The 16,792-nt window shown below is 39.3% G+C and overlaps 1 protein-coding gene across 1 annotated transcript in view; it reads left to right on the plus strand.

The window, feature by feature from the left end:
- DNAH11 (dynein axonemal heavy chain 11) overlaps positions 1-16,792 on the plus strand; it is a 363,940-nt gene that overhangs the window by 132,856 nt on the left and 214,292 nt on the right. Inside the window, exons 31-34 of the mRNA XM_030822211.1 lie at positions 9,528-9,659; positions 11,753-11,913; positions 15,150-15,306; positions 15,433-15,578. Of these exons, the coding sequence (XP_030678071.1) occupies positions 9,528-9,659; positions 11,753-11,913; positions 15,150-15,306; positions 15,433-15,578 (596 nt within the window). The remainder of the gene's footprint in view (positions 1-9,527; positions 9,660-11,752; positions 11,914-15,149; positions 15,307-15,432; positions 15,579-16,792) is intronic.

A 16,792-nucleotide genomic window follows, 5' to 3' on the forward strand; every position in this document is an offset into this window, starting at 1 on the left:
AGGATCCCTGGTAGCTGATCCCCAAGGTGCTATAGCAGTTATATTGTAATGTTCACTTTGATCTGCTAAGCTGAGGACTTCTAGCTCCAGACTACTTTTCTATTTTTAAGAGAGTGGGTCTCGCTCTAGTGTCCAGGCTAGAGTGCAGTAACGTGATCATAGCTCACTGCAGCCTCAAACTTACGGGCTCAAACAGTCCTCCTGCCTCAGCCTCCCAAGTAGGTAGGACTACAGAGGCTTAACACCATGTCTGGCTAATTTTTACATTTTTTGTAGAGATGGGGTCTTGCTGTGTTGCCTAGGCTGGTCTCAAACTCCTGGCCTCAAGCCATTCTTGCTCCTTGGCCTCCAGAAGCACTGGGGTTACAGGCATGAGCCACCAAATCTGACCTCCAGATCTCAACTTTTCTGCAAAGTGGCCTCTTCCAGCTTCTTTGTCACCATGGCTTGGGTGTCCCCATATTGGGAGATATGCCATGGCTGATGCTGGTAAAACTGCAATGCTTCTGCTGCAAGGAAGATTTTTTTTCTTTGTTGCCTTATTTAAACCTATAGTATTTAGGGACACACTCTTTAAATTCACGGTATGGCCTCTTTCTACCATGCTGCCATAGGAGCCAGGACAGAAAAAAATGGGGGACCAGCCACCACTATGTATCAGGAACTACTGCTTCTCTCTGACCTTAAGTCTGTTACTTTCTAGGTCTGACATTGTCCTACATGGTGAACCCACTGTCATCCTACCAAGCTAGCTGGCCCTCTTTGGGAACACTATAGTCCTTTAGATACGTGTATCCTATAAACCCCAGTGGTGGTCAAGATTGTGTCTTTTCCTTTTTCCTTTTTTCACGGTGTGTGACATAGAAGGTGGAAAATCTTGTCTTTTTGTTAGGAAGCGTTTCTATGTTTATATAAATAAGAGAATTCATAAGTGGGGTATACTGAGTTATCTCTCTCTACTTACCACAATCACAGGAGGCCAGCTCTTGCCTGGTCTGATACCCTGTTATCCACATAAGAAGGTTTTGTATTTGTAAAATATACAGTGAGATCTTAGAATTGTGTACTAGCCCCTGGCTCCACCATTTATGACTGTGTGATCTCAGGCGGGTTATCTTATATTCTCATATGGAAAACTGGAATACTAATCGCGCCTACTTCACAGAGTTGTGATGATTAAATTAGAAAACACATACACAGTACACATGTACCCATACAATGCCTGTCAGTCAGTGCTTTTATTATCTCCTGACATCATCAGAGAGGAACTAGAGCAATGGCCATCAGGCTGATGTCCCTCCCCCTACACCATCCTGCAGCTAGGAACTGCCAGAGCGTTTCTCCATCTCTGCTCTGGGTCCCTTCTGCTCTGACCTCTCTCAAGGCTGCCCTGACTTTCTTTCATCCCGTTTCTTCAGTTTCTCGCTCTTGCTCATTCCCATCAGTAATTAAACATGCCCAACTCCCTCATTACTCAAAACAAAATAATAACCAAAAATTGTCCATTCATGCCACATCTTTTATTTCCTGCCTTATCTTTGTAACCTTTATTATAATCAAGCTTGCTGACCTATACTTGCTCTTTCCTTTTTCTCATCACCGCAACCTATTTCTACCACTTGACTGAGTCTATTTGTATTTTCTTTAACTTAGAAAATACTTCCTACTTCTTCACATACTCTTTTCCTTTATATTCATGTTTTTTTTTTTAATTCTAGTTTTCTACCTAGGGCTGCTGTTTACTTCACCTGGCTGGTCTTCCTTCTGCTCCTTAAATATTCCTGTTCCTTATGGCTCTATTCTGTTTTGTTTTGGGGGGGGGGGGGGGGGGGGGGTTGTTTTGTTTTCTTTTTGATGGAGTTTCACCCTGTCGCCCAGGCTGGAATGCAGTGGCGCTATCTCGGCTCACTGCAATCTCTGCCTCGCGGGTTCAAGCAATTCTTCTGCCTCAGCCTCCCAAGTACCTGGAATTACAGGCGTGATCATGCCCAGCTAATTTTTGTATTTTTAGTAGAGTCGACCCTTCACCATCTTGGCCAGACTGGTCTTGAACTCCTGATCTCAGGTGATCCACCCACCCTGGCCTCCCAAAGTGCTGGGATTACAGATGTGAGCCACTGTGCCTGGTCTGTTTTTGTGTTTTGTTTTGTTTTGTTTTGTTTTGTTTTAAACAGGTTCTCGTTCTGTCACCCAGGCTGGAGTGCAGTGGTGTGATCTTGGCTCCCTGCAACCTCTGCCTCCCAGCTTCAAACAATTCCCGTGCCTCAGCCTCCGAAGTAACTGGGCTTACAAGTGTGCACCACCATGCCTGGCTAATGTTTTTGTGTTTTTAGTAGATACAGGGTTTCGCCATGTTGACCAGGCCTGGAACTCCTAGCCTCAAGTGATCCATCTGCCTCAGCCTCCCACAATCTTTCTTTTTCCTTCCCTTTTCTTTTCCTCTTTTCTTTTCTCCACACATCCCTGACTAATTTCATCCACTTTTATGGCTCCTCTGTCTCCTTTGCTCCAGCCTACATCTCTCTCCTGAAGCACAGCCAGCAGCAGATTGGGATTTTTCACTGAAGGCTTACAGGCTCACCCAATCTAAAAGATCCAATGCACATTTGCTCTTCTCAACTTGCCTCCCAACGTGCCCAACTGCAGGAAAAAAAAAAAAAAAAACCAACATTCTTCACTAGTTGCTCACACTAGAAGCCTGCTTGACTCTTCTTTTGCTCAATAGCCAATCAACCACCAATTCTCTCACTGTTCTGAAGATCCCTATTCTCACTGCCTTCTCCAACTGCTTTGATAATGTCCTAGACCAAGCCACTCTCTTTCATCTAAATGACTGTAGCATCCTCCTCACAGGTCTTTTCTTCCAGTCTTACCTTCCTCCAATTCATTCTTTACAGTATAGCCAGAGAAATAATTTAATAACAGAAATCTCATTATCACCCCACTTTCTTTCTTTTTTTTTTTTTTTTTTGAGATGGAGTCTTGCTCTGTCGCCCAGGCTGGAGTGCAGTGGCGCGATCTCGGCTCACTACAAGCTCCGCCTCCCGGGTTCACGCCATTCTCCTGCCTCAGCCTCTCCGAGTAGCTGGGACTACAGGCGCCCGCCGCCACGCCTGGCTAATTTTTTTTTGTATTTTTAGTAGAGACGGGGTTTCACCGTGGTCTCGATCTCCTGACCTTGTGATCCGCCCGCCTCGGCCTCCCAAAGTGCTGGGATTACAAGCGTGAGCCACCGTGCCCGGCCCTATCACCCCACTTTCTAGACCTTTCAGCACCATCTCGTTGTCCTAACGGAGCTGGGCAAGCCCTGCATGTGGGCACTTGCCTTCCTCTGCAGCATCCTTACACACCTCTCCTTCCTATGCCACCCACTCCTGCCATGGGTGACCTCTTTCACTTTTTCCAGAGCCACCCGATCCATTCAGGGCCTTTACACAGGCTGCTTCCTGTGGCTTAACGACTGCCTCCCTGTTGGCCAACCCCTAAATTCTTCTCAACCTAAATGCTGCTCATTCTTTAAGTCTTAGTATACATTCCTCTAACGTGCCTTTCTAATCCTTAGATCAGGCAAGGCCCTATTTCTGTGTGCTGTCAGCGTACTTTCTACTTGCCCTAGCAAAACAATTTTAATTATTTATCTGCATTCCTTGTTGTCCTGTAAGGTCTGGAAACAAGAACCACATTTGTCATCTTGTATGAATGAGTGAATGAGAGAACAAAAAACTATTGGTGTGTATTGTTGCTGTCTTTCGTTTGTTCATTTCTTCCTTCATCAGTTCATACAGTGAGTGTTGATTTGGACACATGCTTTATGCTGGCCGCTATGCTAAGCATGAGAACACAGCACAGAATAAGACAGATGTGGGCCTTGCTCCTTTAGAGTTTAGGGTGGAGGAGACAAAGAAATACATGATTGATAGGATACTCATAAGTTCCATAAAGATAATAAAATAGAAGCATTTAGAATAAATAGATGGGGGTAATAGTAAATAGAACGGCCAGGGAAGGCCAATTTGAGGAGGTAAATTTGAACTACAGCTTTGAATAATTAGAGGAAGCCAGTCATACAAGGATTAGAGGGAAGATGACTCCAGGCACATGAAATGGTTGCTGTGGCCTTAAAGCAGCTGTGATAGGAGAACAAAGAGAAGGCCAGCATGGTTAGTGAAGTGAGATAGGAAAGGAGTGGTGTGAGGTCATAGAAGACTTTGCACTCCAGGAACAAAAGTTTGGATTTCACTCTAAGTCGGGCTTATTTCTAGTTCAAGACACATGCTGTACTTGCACTGTAATGAAGCCAAGATGTACCAGGAAAATAGCCACTTGAGTTTCAAAGGGGCGTAGGTAGACTTGAGCCAGACATACTTGATCCAGTAGAAAATCATGTAACGCTATTGCGATCAGTGGCAAGAATATGTACTGATTACATGACAGAATATATTTTCTTAAAGCTGCTAAGGAGTGTTTTATATGTCACAGACCATAAACTTATATACAAGTACAGTACTGACCATAGTGATTGCTACCTGTTGCCACTGCCCAAATAATACAGCCATTTTATAACTACATTACATAACTATGGGTACAGAATTTTATTACTTACAAAACAGTATCATCAGAGAAGGTTTAATCTTGATACACAGTGTAAGATCCCCAACATATGATGCTGTGCAGATTATGTTGACAAGCTGTGTTTTTAATCATCTTTCATTTGACTGCACTTCTGTGAAAAATGAATCAATAATGCAGAAATCACAGGTTGTTGGGAGGCTCAGACAAGACAATGCATGTGAATGCACTTAAAATTATAAGTGTTCTTGTAAGGCATACAATATTATTACTGTTAATACAATCAACTTTTTCTTTAACCAAATATTGGTAGTGGTGTAAGATTGGATACTGCAAAGACTGGATATCTTGACCCAGATGAGAAAATATCCAAGGCCTAAATATCTCTTTTCTCAATAAAGTGTATATTAATTTTCCTTAGAAACTTGCGTAGGTATGGGTTGTTTTTGTACATTAATTCATCTATTCAGCAGATACGCATTGAGCACCCACACTCTGACAGTTCTTCAGTGGCTCTGGGATAAGGCACTGAATAAGATTGACGCTGTCCTTGCCTTTGTGGAACATAAAATCTAGGGGATGATGAGCAGTCAACATATTAGACATAAAACAATAATCACATCTGCTTTTTAAACATTTAGCTACTTTTTAAAGATGCAGTGTATTAAAAGTACAGGTGTATCTCATTTTACTGTGATTCGCTTTACTGTGCTTTGCAGATACTGCTTTTTTTTTTTTTTTTTTTTTTTTTTTTTTTTTTTTTTTACAAATTAAAGATTTGTGACAACATTGTCTATGCTGGGCATTGACATCATCATTCAAACAACATGAGCTCGCTTTGTGTCTTCATGTCACATTTTGGTAATTCTTGGAATATTTAATTTTTTTATTATTGTATCTATCATAGTGATCTGTGATCAGTAATCTTTTTTTATTTTTTGAGACAGAATCTCACTCTGTCACCCAGGCTGGAGTGCAGTGGTGTGATCTCAGCTCACTGCAGCCTATACCTCCCAGATTCAAGCAATTCTCCTGCCTCAGCCTCCCGTGAAGCTGGGATTACAGGTACACATCACTATGCCTGGCTGATATTTTTTGTATTTTTAGTAGAGATGGGGTTTCACCCTATTGGCCAGGCTGGTCTTGAACTCCTGACCTCAAGTGATCCACCTGCCTCGGCCTCCCAAAGTGCTGGGATTACAGGCATGAGCCATCACGGCCGGCCTGCGATCAGTGATCTTTGATGTCACTCTTGTAGTAGGTTAAGGAACATCATTGCCAACAAGATCTTTTGACTTTTTTATTATAGCCACTGTAATGGGTGTGAGGTGATAGCTCATTGTGGTTTTGATTTCTCTAATGATTAGTGATTTCGAGCATCTTTTCATATACTAGTTAGACATTTGTATGTTTTCTTTGGGAAAATGTCTATTCTGGTCCTTTGCCCATTGCTAATCAGGCTATTTGTCACCATTGAGTTGTATGAGTTCCTTATATATTTTAGATATTAATTCCTTATCAGATATATTGTTTGTAAATATTTTCTTCCATTCCATAGGCTACCTTTTCATTTTGTTGATTTTTTTCTGTTGATGTACAGAAACTTTTTAGTTTGATATAGTTCACTTGTTTATTTTTTATTTTGTTGTCTATGCTTTTGGTGTCAAGTCCAAAAAATCATTGTCAAGACCAAAGTCATGAAGCTTTTCCCACTTTTTTTTAAGGAATTTTACAGTTTCACGTCTTATCTTTGAGTCTTTGATTCATTTTGAGTTGCTTTTTTGTGTATAGGGTAAGGGTCCAATTTTGTTTTTTTGCATGTGATGTCCAGTTTTTTCCAACACCATTTATGTAAGAGTCTTCTATCCTTTCTTCACTGTTTTTGGTGCCTATGCTGAAAATCAGTTGAAAAATTTATTTTTTAACTCTCTATTCTTTTCCATTGGTCTATGTGCCTTTTTGTATGCCAGTACCACACTGTTTTGATTACTGTAGCTTTGTAATATAATTTGAAATCAGGAGATGTGATGCCTCCAGCTTTGTTTTTCTTGCTTAAGATTGCTTTGGCTATTCGGGGTCCTTGGTGATTCCATACAAATTTTAAGATTGTTTTTTCTACATCTGCAAAAAAAATGGCATTGAAATCTTGATGCAGTTGCATTACGTCTACAGAGAACTCTGGGCAGTACAGAGATTTTAACAAATATAAATTCTTCTAATCCAAGGGCATGGGATCATTCCATTTATTTGTGTCCTTAATTTTTTTCCCTGGAGTTTTGTAGTTTTCAGCGTACGGATCTTTGACCTTCTTGGTGGTTGGTAGGAAGTAGTATAGCCATTATGGAAAACATTATGAACATTCCTCAAAATATTAAAAATAGAACTACCGAATGATCCAACAATCTCACTTCTGGGTATATAGGTAAAGGAAATAAAACCACTATCTTGACAAGATATGTGCACTCCCGTGTTCATTGCAGCTTTATTCACAATAGCCAAGATGTGGAAAAAACCCAAGTATTCATTGATAGATGGATAAAGAAAATGTGTAGACACTCGCGCCCATGCACACACACACACAGAGGAATATGATTTAGCCTTTACAAAGAAGGAATCCTACCAGTTGTGACAACCTGGATGAATCTGAAGGGCATTATTCTATGTGAAATAAGCTAAACACAGAAAGACAAATACTGCATAATCTCACTTATAAGTGGATTTAAAAAAAAAAAAGTCTAACACAATAGTAATGGTAGAATGGTGGCTACCAGAGGATAGGGATGGGGGAACACAGAAGATATTGGTCAAAGGGTACAAACTTTCAGTTACAGCATGAATAAGTTCTAGAGACCTAATTTAACATATGGCAACAATAGTTAATAATAATGTAGTGTATACTTGAAATTTGCTAAGAGAGTAAATATCAAGTATTCTCACTTAAAAGATATGTGAGCCGATAGATATGTCAGTTAGCTTGGTTCGGGTAATAGTTTCACAATGTATACCTACATCAAAATATCATGTTGTATACCTTAAACGTATACAATTTTTGCTTTTCAATCATACCTCAATAAAGCCCAGGAGGGTGGGGAAATAGGGCAAATGCTTATAAAGCTGTCGTGTATCCTAAATATCTAGGGGACATATATTAATATTTTTATTTCTTTAAGCCAGCTTTCCTTTGTGTTTGACTTTAAGTCTGTCCTGAATGTTTCTTGCACAGCTACAGTTTCTCAGATCTGAAGGGATGGGTAGGTCTTGTGGAGGCTGGAGAGGGTCTATGTGATGAATCTGAAGTCAGACTATTGGGATTTGAATTTCCCCTCCCTGGATTGGCAAATGTGGTTAATAGGGCTTTGACGCAATTTTCTCGTCTGCAAAGTTCGGATAACAGATTATCTTAAGTGCAACGAGATCAGCAACGTGCTTAGTCAGTGCCTGGAACCTTCTGTGTTCTTATTTCATGGAAATTGCACATGTTACGCTTATCTCTTCCTGCCTTTCTTCTCCCTTCTTATTCCAGCTGTATGACTTTCTCTAGCCTCCAGCCGCACGGCAATCTCAGGGAAGTTTGCAGGGTTTCACATTTTCCGGGACGTGATAATAGTACAGTAGTGAACCTGTATTTTGACAGTAGGCTACAAAGGTTTGAGTCTCTGGTGATCTGTCATATTCACTTACCGCCAGCTTTCTCAGGTGCTAGCAGTTTGTCATTGACTGCCCTTTTGCAGAGCTGAAGAGAAAAGGGGATGGTATTGTTTCACAGTATGATACCTGGAATAAGGCAGAAATATTTGTTTGTAAATAAGGCTTGAGTAAGGCAGAAATCTTTTTGCGTAAATAACCATACTAACAAAATGACCACCTAAGACAGCATCTTTCAAACCTCTCTGACCACAATTCCCCATAAGAAATACTTTCTATTAGATCCAAGTTCACATGTTTATGTAGGTAGTCAAAACTGAAATAAAACAGCATGAAACAATACATTCTCTTACTACCTGTAATGCCGTATTTTCTATTCCATTCACTTCAGTGAATTGTCATTAATGGCATTCCGTTTTATTCCTTTCCATTCTATGAAAAAAGACCAGCAGTTTGAAAAATATTTATCTACGAGTTCGACGGACCTAAACAAGAATAAGGATAAAGGAGGATATTCTTCAGCTCTTCATTTTAAATATTTTTTCAGTAATCATCACTATCTTGTATTTTTAAAAACCAAAGCAAACACAAATTGTTAGGTGAATGCTTTTCTAAAGAAAAATATAATTTGTCATTTAACTCTTACTGTGCTTTTTTGAAAGTTAGTCTAATTTGGCCTTTGAAGATTTATATTCATGTGCTTTCCAACAGTGTTATGGACGAGGCTATCATTAGGGTAAAGGGTCAGTTCAGTGCAGCCAGGAAACCCTGTGTCTGCCCTGGCTTTGTCATTGCTCACAGGTTCTCTTGTCCTTCATCTGTGTCGGGGGGTAATAATATTGTCATTTCTACGCCAAGGTTCTTTGAGGACCAGCTGGGGTAACACATTTGAAGTTGTTTTGTGGCCAGGCGTAGTGGCTCATGCCTGTAATCCCAGCATTTTGGGAGGCCGAGGTAGGCAGATCACTTGAGGTCAGGAGTTTGAGACCAGCCTGACCAAAACGGTGAAATCCTGTCCCTACCAAAAATATAAAAATTAGCTGGGTGTGGTGGCGGGCACCTGTAATCCCAACTACTAGGGAGGCTGAGGCAGGCGAATTGCTTGAACCCAGGATACAGAGGTTGCAGTGAGCCGAGATCGTGCCACTGCACTCCAGCCTGGGTGACAGAGTGAGACTTCATCTCAAAAAAAAAAAAAAAAGGAAAGAAATTGTTTTGCAAACTAAATCAGTCTTTACAAATATGAAGAATTTGGGGCTCTTAAATTTGTATTTGTAACCCTTCCTTCCTTTTTAAAAAATGATTCCTTCTAGATTTCTCAGCTGAATACACTGATTATACTTTTGCTGGGAGAACTTCCGCCTGGAGACAGACAGAAGATCATGACAATTTGTACCATAGATGTCCATGCCAGAGATGTGGTGGCAAAACTTATTTCTCAGAAGGCAAGTTGTTTGTAGAAATTTTATGTATTCATTATTGTTTCCTGAAAGTGGTGTTTATTGCCAGAGTAGTTCCAAGAAAGTCATTGTTTTTTGAAAGTTTGTATGTTTTAATTAGTCCTGAGAACTTGTGGTTATCTTGGGTGCATTTGATTTTGGTTAGCCAATATATTATCCTGATGAGACTTATTCCAAGTGATATCCCAAAAGGTTTTGCCAAGTTAGGAACATCAGATCATCAAAAAAATTTTATCACAATGGAAGAACCGTGAGAAACCACTGTGTTCGTCTCTCTGTGTGTGACCGTCTTGGTCATTGGCCTGTGAGCCTCAACTCTGTGACTTATACAGCCAATAGCAGTAAGATTATGTGTATGTGATTTAAACCATGTCTGTGTGCCTTTGATACATTTCCCCTTGTAGAGAGAGGTATTGGTCATAATTCTAGGTTGTCACTTGGGTAATCCTTTGTCTCTTCCTTGAACAACTAAATTATTGTCTTGTAAGAAGTTATTTTCTAATTCTTTTAGTATACTAATAACCTTTCTTTTATATATCTTTAAAAAGTCGGGCGGGCGTGGTGGCTCACGCCTGTAATCTCAGCACTTTGGGAGGCCAAGGCAGGCGGATCACGAGGTTAGGAGATCGAGACCATCCTGACTAACATGGTGAAACCCCGTCTCTAATAAAAATACAAAAAATTAGCCGGGCATGGTGGTGGGCACCTGTAGTCCTAGCTGCTCGGGAGGCTGAGGCAGGAGAATGGTGTGAGCCCAGGAGGCGGAGCTTGCAGTGAGCCGAGATGGTGCCACTGCACTCCAGCCTGGGTGACAGAGCAAGACTCCATCTCAAAAAAAAAAAAAAAAAAAGTCTGTGTGTCTTTAAGTGTTGGCAGTGTTTAATGTGAAAGGAGAATTTTCTCATCCTTCTTTCCAAAATATATTCCTATTTACAAAAGTCAGGAGTATGCTTGTCTACTGGGTTACACTTGTTTGGTAGTACTAAAACAAGGCAATTCCTTTCACAATTTGAATGCCTGTATGTATTGTGAAATGTTTCTGTGGTTTTTTCTGGGGTTTTTTCTCAATTTATTAAAAGCAAAGTGAATTTTAATTATTTTTACAAAGTGCAAGAAAATGCTTTTCGTGTAAACCACAAACATATATTAATATTCCTTGATCCAGCTTCAGGACCACTAGTGAGCAATATTCTTTAATTGCTAGTCCAAAACTTTTCCTTGCAAAACATCACTTACTATGTGTTCTCACTTTGGTAATGAACTGTTGATATCTAACTTCTCCTTTAATATGGCCTTGTATCTTCTTATATTTTTTATTCTATTTTATAAGTCTGATGATTTGAAGAAGGATCAATTCTCATTTAAAATATGTCCTTTATTTTGTACTAAAAAATACTTTATCTAATACCCAACCATCTAATATACATGAATATGCAATGCTGAAACCTATGTAGTCATCAGACAAATTAGTATACAGTAATTTGGTAAGTTCAGCTGATTCTCAAGAAATCCAACGGTCACATTTATCTTGACAGAGACAGGGATTTTTAACTGGAAGATGAATGGTTAGGATTGAGTAGATGGGAAAGAATAGCAATGAAAAATACTGTTATTTGATGTGATTAAAAACAGCAGAAAATCTCTGTACTAAAAGCAGACTGGTTTTAGAATGAACTTGGTTGAAAGTGTAGTTTATGCCTCTGCGATGCAGAAATTATGGATTATGTGTCATTTAAATATAGATAGTTTATTTTTCCATCTGACTTCAGTGATATAAGTATAAAGTTACAAGATTTATCTAATCCCCTGGGGTGATTCATAAAAGGGGAAAAAGCATTGCTTGAAGAAATTCATATTGTTTTACATAAAAGCCAGTTTAAAATGAAGACTTACTACATGCATATTTCTTAAGTATTTAACCATGTATATGCAATTATAATTTGCAATAGCATGCAAGAGATTTCCTATTTATGAGAATTTTAGAAATAAAATGTGAACCAGTAGAGTTGATTAGATTAATGACGTGTTGCCCCCAAACTACCAGTGTCCTGTGTGTGATGATTATGCAATGCCTTTAGGTTGTCAGTCCCCAAGCTTTTACATGGCTGTCTCAACTTCGTCACCGATGGGAGGATACCCAGAAACACTGCTTTGTTGATATTTGTGATGCCCAGTTCCAGTACTTCTATGAATACTTAGGAAACAGTCCTCGACTAGTGATCACTCCTCTAACTGACAGGTAACAATTCTAAGTTTCCATCCAGATGGGAAAAACCAACCCAAAAAAGTCCCCTAGCATGAGCAGAGATGTGTGAGAATGAAAAGGAAGGAATGAGAGGAAATGATGAACAATGAACTATGTGAAAGTGGTATGTAAATTAAGAAATAATGTAATATGGGGAATGTTGACTTTAATTAGGAAAAGGTGAAGAGAACTGAATTAGAGAAACAGAATTACAGAAGCTATGCAGTGCACAAATGATGAAATCATGAGTGGATTAATATGGCTCAAGGCAGCATTTTTGATTCTGCCCAGTTATCTACAATTAACATTCTGGTATCAGGATCTATCACCACCTCCCTCCACCCCCACAGGATTCCTTTATTGAAAGTGTAAAAATAACTAGGAATTGCCTGTGTTCAAATTCATATTTGAGGAATTGCACACAGTGAAAGGAAGGGAAGGTGAAGAACATAGCATTCATTAAATGATTCAATAAATACTTTTGAAGTACTTTGCTTAGTACTATTCCACTGTTGAACAGACAGGGTTCCTGCTGTCACAGAGATTACTTTCTAGTAAGCAGGGATACAGAGAAACAATAAATAAATTATTTTAGGCTGTGATATATGCTATGACAAAAATAAAAAAAGATCGATGTGTTTAAAATTATCTTGAAGGGAGAGCCTACTATTGTGGAGAGCTTGAGCTGGGACCTAAACAATGAGGAATCAGTTATGCAGAGATCTTGGGGCAGAAAGTTACAGGCAACAGCAAGGACAAAGTTTCCAAGGTAGGAAGACACTTGGCCAGTTCCAGGGATAGAAAGAAAGCCAGTGTGGCTCAGGTATTTCAAGACGGCAAGAGGTTGCTATTATTAATAGTTCATTTCCACTTGACTCCAAGTAAAGACATACCTAGTCAGAATATTGCGGAGATAAGAAAATGTCACATTGACAGGAATTTCTTTGTTAGTATTCCAATCTCTGCTGACCCATTTGATGGGAGACAGCACATTTAATCTTTGGCATTCATGCAGCAGAAATCACACCTCAAGGTCATAGCAGCATGCCCAATTATCCACTATCACTGAATGTAGACAGTTTCAAATGTAAGTCTATAAAGCTGGTTTGCTATGGTAGTCCTGAGAGGCTGGTAGGATTCTCCCACTACATTTGTGATTGTTCTTGCACATATTAATCTGCTCATAATCGCAACATTTGTGTATTGTATAGTTTCTATAATTATGTCTAATTCAGTTCTTCTAACTTGTCTCTGATTAAAAGTCAGCATTCACTGCCCTCTTTAGTTAATTTATGCATTGCTTTCAGTGAGAGGGATTAAAATTGTAGCTTGAAGAAGTCACTTGAGAATAGTCAAAACTGCAAATGTGAAGAGTCTACTGTATGCATGCCATTGTCAATAGAGAAGGAGGAAAGGGAGGCCCAGGATATAGGAGAAAAAGGGAAGAGGCATTTTAAAGTTTATCTTAATGTGAGGCCTGATAGTTTATTAACTTCAAAATTAGAAGAATCACTACGTGGGTTTTTTGGGAACTGAAAGGAAGATGAATGTTCATTTTGATAGTGTGAATTGTGTTGGATAAAATGTTTCCATTTCCATTTCATTCTTTGAATTATTTACTAATTGTTTACATTAACAAAATGATGCCCTTCAAATTCTTCCATTATATTTCGTTTGATGCTGACCATCCCTTTGTGAGGTAGGCAGGGGAGATAGTGTCTCCTTCTTCCATATGTGGACGGGTTCAGAGACTTAAGTCAACTGTGTATTGGCTAGAAGGATGCCGGTTAAGCTGCTGTTAGATATTCCAAACAAAACACAATGGCTAAAATAACACAGAAGCGGTTGTCTCACAATCCAGAGGTGAGTGGGCTAGCAGTACACGCTGGCAAGTAGCTGACATGCTAAACATGGTTTCCACATGTGTTTTAGCCAGTGAAAAGGGAATAAAGAGAGTCCAGGTCAGATATCTCCAAGGAAGTGTTGTAGGAATGGCACTCATCATTTCTGCACATATACCATTGGTTGGAGTTTGGTCACTTGGCAACTCCTGAGTGGAAGGAAGGCAAGAAATGCAGTCTCTAAACACTGGCAGCCATATGCCTACCCAAAGCTTGGAACCACTGGAGAAAATTACAAGGCGAAAATCTCTACTACAGAAAGTACTCTGATTCCTAGTCTGGGAGCCTTTTCACTCATTCATTGTAAGATACACTTAAGCATGCAATGGATATAAAATGCAGAAACACTTTCTGTTTTCATAATTAATCACTTCTATTTGCATAGTACTTTCAATTTTTTAAGGCATTTACCTTTGGCCTTCTGAATACACTCCTACAATTAACCTCATTTAATGGAGGAGAAAACTGAGGTGTGTTGATGTCAAAAGACTTATTTAAGATTAGCATCTGATGATTGGCAAAGGGGACATTAGTCTCTCGTCTCCTGACCTCCGTGTGTATATCATTCACTAGACCTGCTGTCTGTGGTAAGAGAAAAACAATTTTTAAATCTGAGGAAACACCAAATTAAGAATACAGCCATTTGAGGTCCTTGCTATTTGTTTTGTCTTCTTTTATTAGGTATTCTTGTTTCATGATTTTCTAAGAACCTCTTAGTCTTTGCTGCAAAAATAAGTATGATGGTGATCTAAGTGCATGTAGCAACACATTCCAAAGGAATTTCTAAAATATATTTAAATACAGTAAATTGCCCTTTTATATTTGCTTTGTATATTGAAATAGGTATATGTTATTTGTATACTATGTATTTATAGAAATTACGTATCTCTTAATGTATTAAGTAGCAGTGTAATTCAGCCAATGTTTAATTCATTCATCATCTAAGACTTCTCTTCTACTTTTCCTTTATAAACAATAGTTTGAGATGTTGTCTGCCATATTAATAATATCTTTACCTAGAAATATCAGAAATTTAATAGCGTTACAAATCAAGTGTTATTTGTATTCAAATACACAGCTCTTAGGAAGTGAGATCAATAAACAAAGAAATACTTTCTTTTCTAGTATTTTTAGACAGCTAGCCTAAAAATAAATGTGATAGAAAATATTCTGATTCATTATTGCCTTGAATAAATCAGAAGTATATCAGTATTTTATGCTACTATCACATTCTAGAGCTTCTTAAACTTTTTTTCTGATGTATTGCCTCTGATGTTTTATAAAAATCTCATATGAGACTGTGATATTTGTGTTTTCTATTGCTTAAAGGTGTTATATTACTTTAACTCAATCACTTCATCTAACCATGAGTGGGGCTCCTGCTGGCCCAGCTGGTACCGGGAAAACAGAGACCACCAAAGACCTAGGACGTGCCCTTGGCATGATGGTTTATGTATTCAACTGTTCAGAGCAAATGGACTACAAAGTAAGTTCATAATAAAATAATGTGTGAAACTGTATTCTCTAACATTATTCCTGATTGGGAATTATTCAGTATAATAGCGTAAAAACTCCTTCTGTTAAATTCTGAGTGCCTCACTTTATCATTTAGTCCGTAGGAAATATCTATAAGGGATTAGTGCAGACAGGAGCTTGGGGCTGCTTTGATGAGTTCAACCGAATCTCTGTGGAAGTTCTGTCAGTGGTGGCAGTACAAGTGAAAATGATTCATGATGCCATCAGAAACAGGAAAAAGAGGTGAGTGGCATGTGGGTTGTCTCTTGTTACAAATAGAAAAACATGGAATAATGCAGGTAACCTCCCCTTCACTGTCTATTGCTACCTCTCCCTGTCTCATGAAATAGATAAAGGAAGAGTCTGGTCGATTTGGGGGAATTATTTTGAATAGTCTCCCATTTTTATTAGTGGTTTCTAAGTGTTGAGTACAACACATGTATATTACATTACTTTAATCACATAAAAAACAAACAAGTTCTAGGATTGGCCAGACACAGTGACTCACGCTTGTAATCCCAGCACTTTGAGAGTTTGAGGCGAGAGGATTGTTTGAGCCCAGAAGTTCAACACCAGCCTGGGCAATATAGCGAGACCTGGTGTCTACAAAATAAATAAATTTTAAAAATTAGCCAGGCATGGTGGCATGTGCCTGTAGTCCCCGTTAGTTTTGAGGCTGAGGCAAGAGGATTACTTGAGTCCAGGAGGTCAAGCCTGCAGTGAGCTGTGTTCGTGCCACCATGCTCCAGCCTGGGAGACAGAGCAAGACCCTTTCTCCAAAAAAAACCCGAAAGACTTCTAAGATGCTCATTCCATTGATCAATTCTCAGTCCTCATCTTTCTTGACCTCTGGCAGCATCTTATGCAGTTGGTTATTCTCCCCTGCGTGATACACTTTCTTCACGTGGGTTGAGGACAACACCTCTCCTACATCTCTCTCCCATCGCAGCTGCTTCATTGCTGGTTTCTTCTCATCTATAAAATGGGGGAAAGAAGAGTATCTGCCTTATAGACTACTGTGATGATTAAATGCAAAGTACCTGGAAAAATGCCTGCCACATAGGAAGCACCATATCCATGTTTGCTATTATATTTTATTGTTATTATTTCCTGGCCAATTCATGTTGGACATCACAGGCCCCAGTCTTTGGATTTACTTTCTCTCTATTTTCTCCCCTTGTTGATTTCAACTAGTCCCAGGGCTTTAAAGAAACTCTCTCTATGCTGCTGACTACCAGATGCCCAGGCCTCCTCTCTCATCTCTGGACTGACCTAAACAACTGCCTGGGGCATCACAAGACTCTACTGGAGGTCTTCCAGGCTTCTCATATTTAATATCTCCAAAATCAAAATCTTAGTCTTTCCACCAACTCCTTCTTAGCTAGTTGTCTCATCCCAATAGGTTATACCTTCATGTTCTTCCAGTAACTTGGGCCAAGACCTTTCAAATTATATTT

Source organism: Nomascus leucogenys, chromosome 11 (assembly GCF_006542625.1).
Source record: "Nomascus leucogenys isolate Asia chromosome 11, Asia_NLE_v1, whole genome shotgun sequence".
NCBI lineage: Eukaryota > Metazoa > Chordata > Mammalia > Primates > Hylobatidae > Nomascus > Nomascus leucogenys.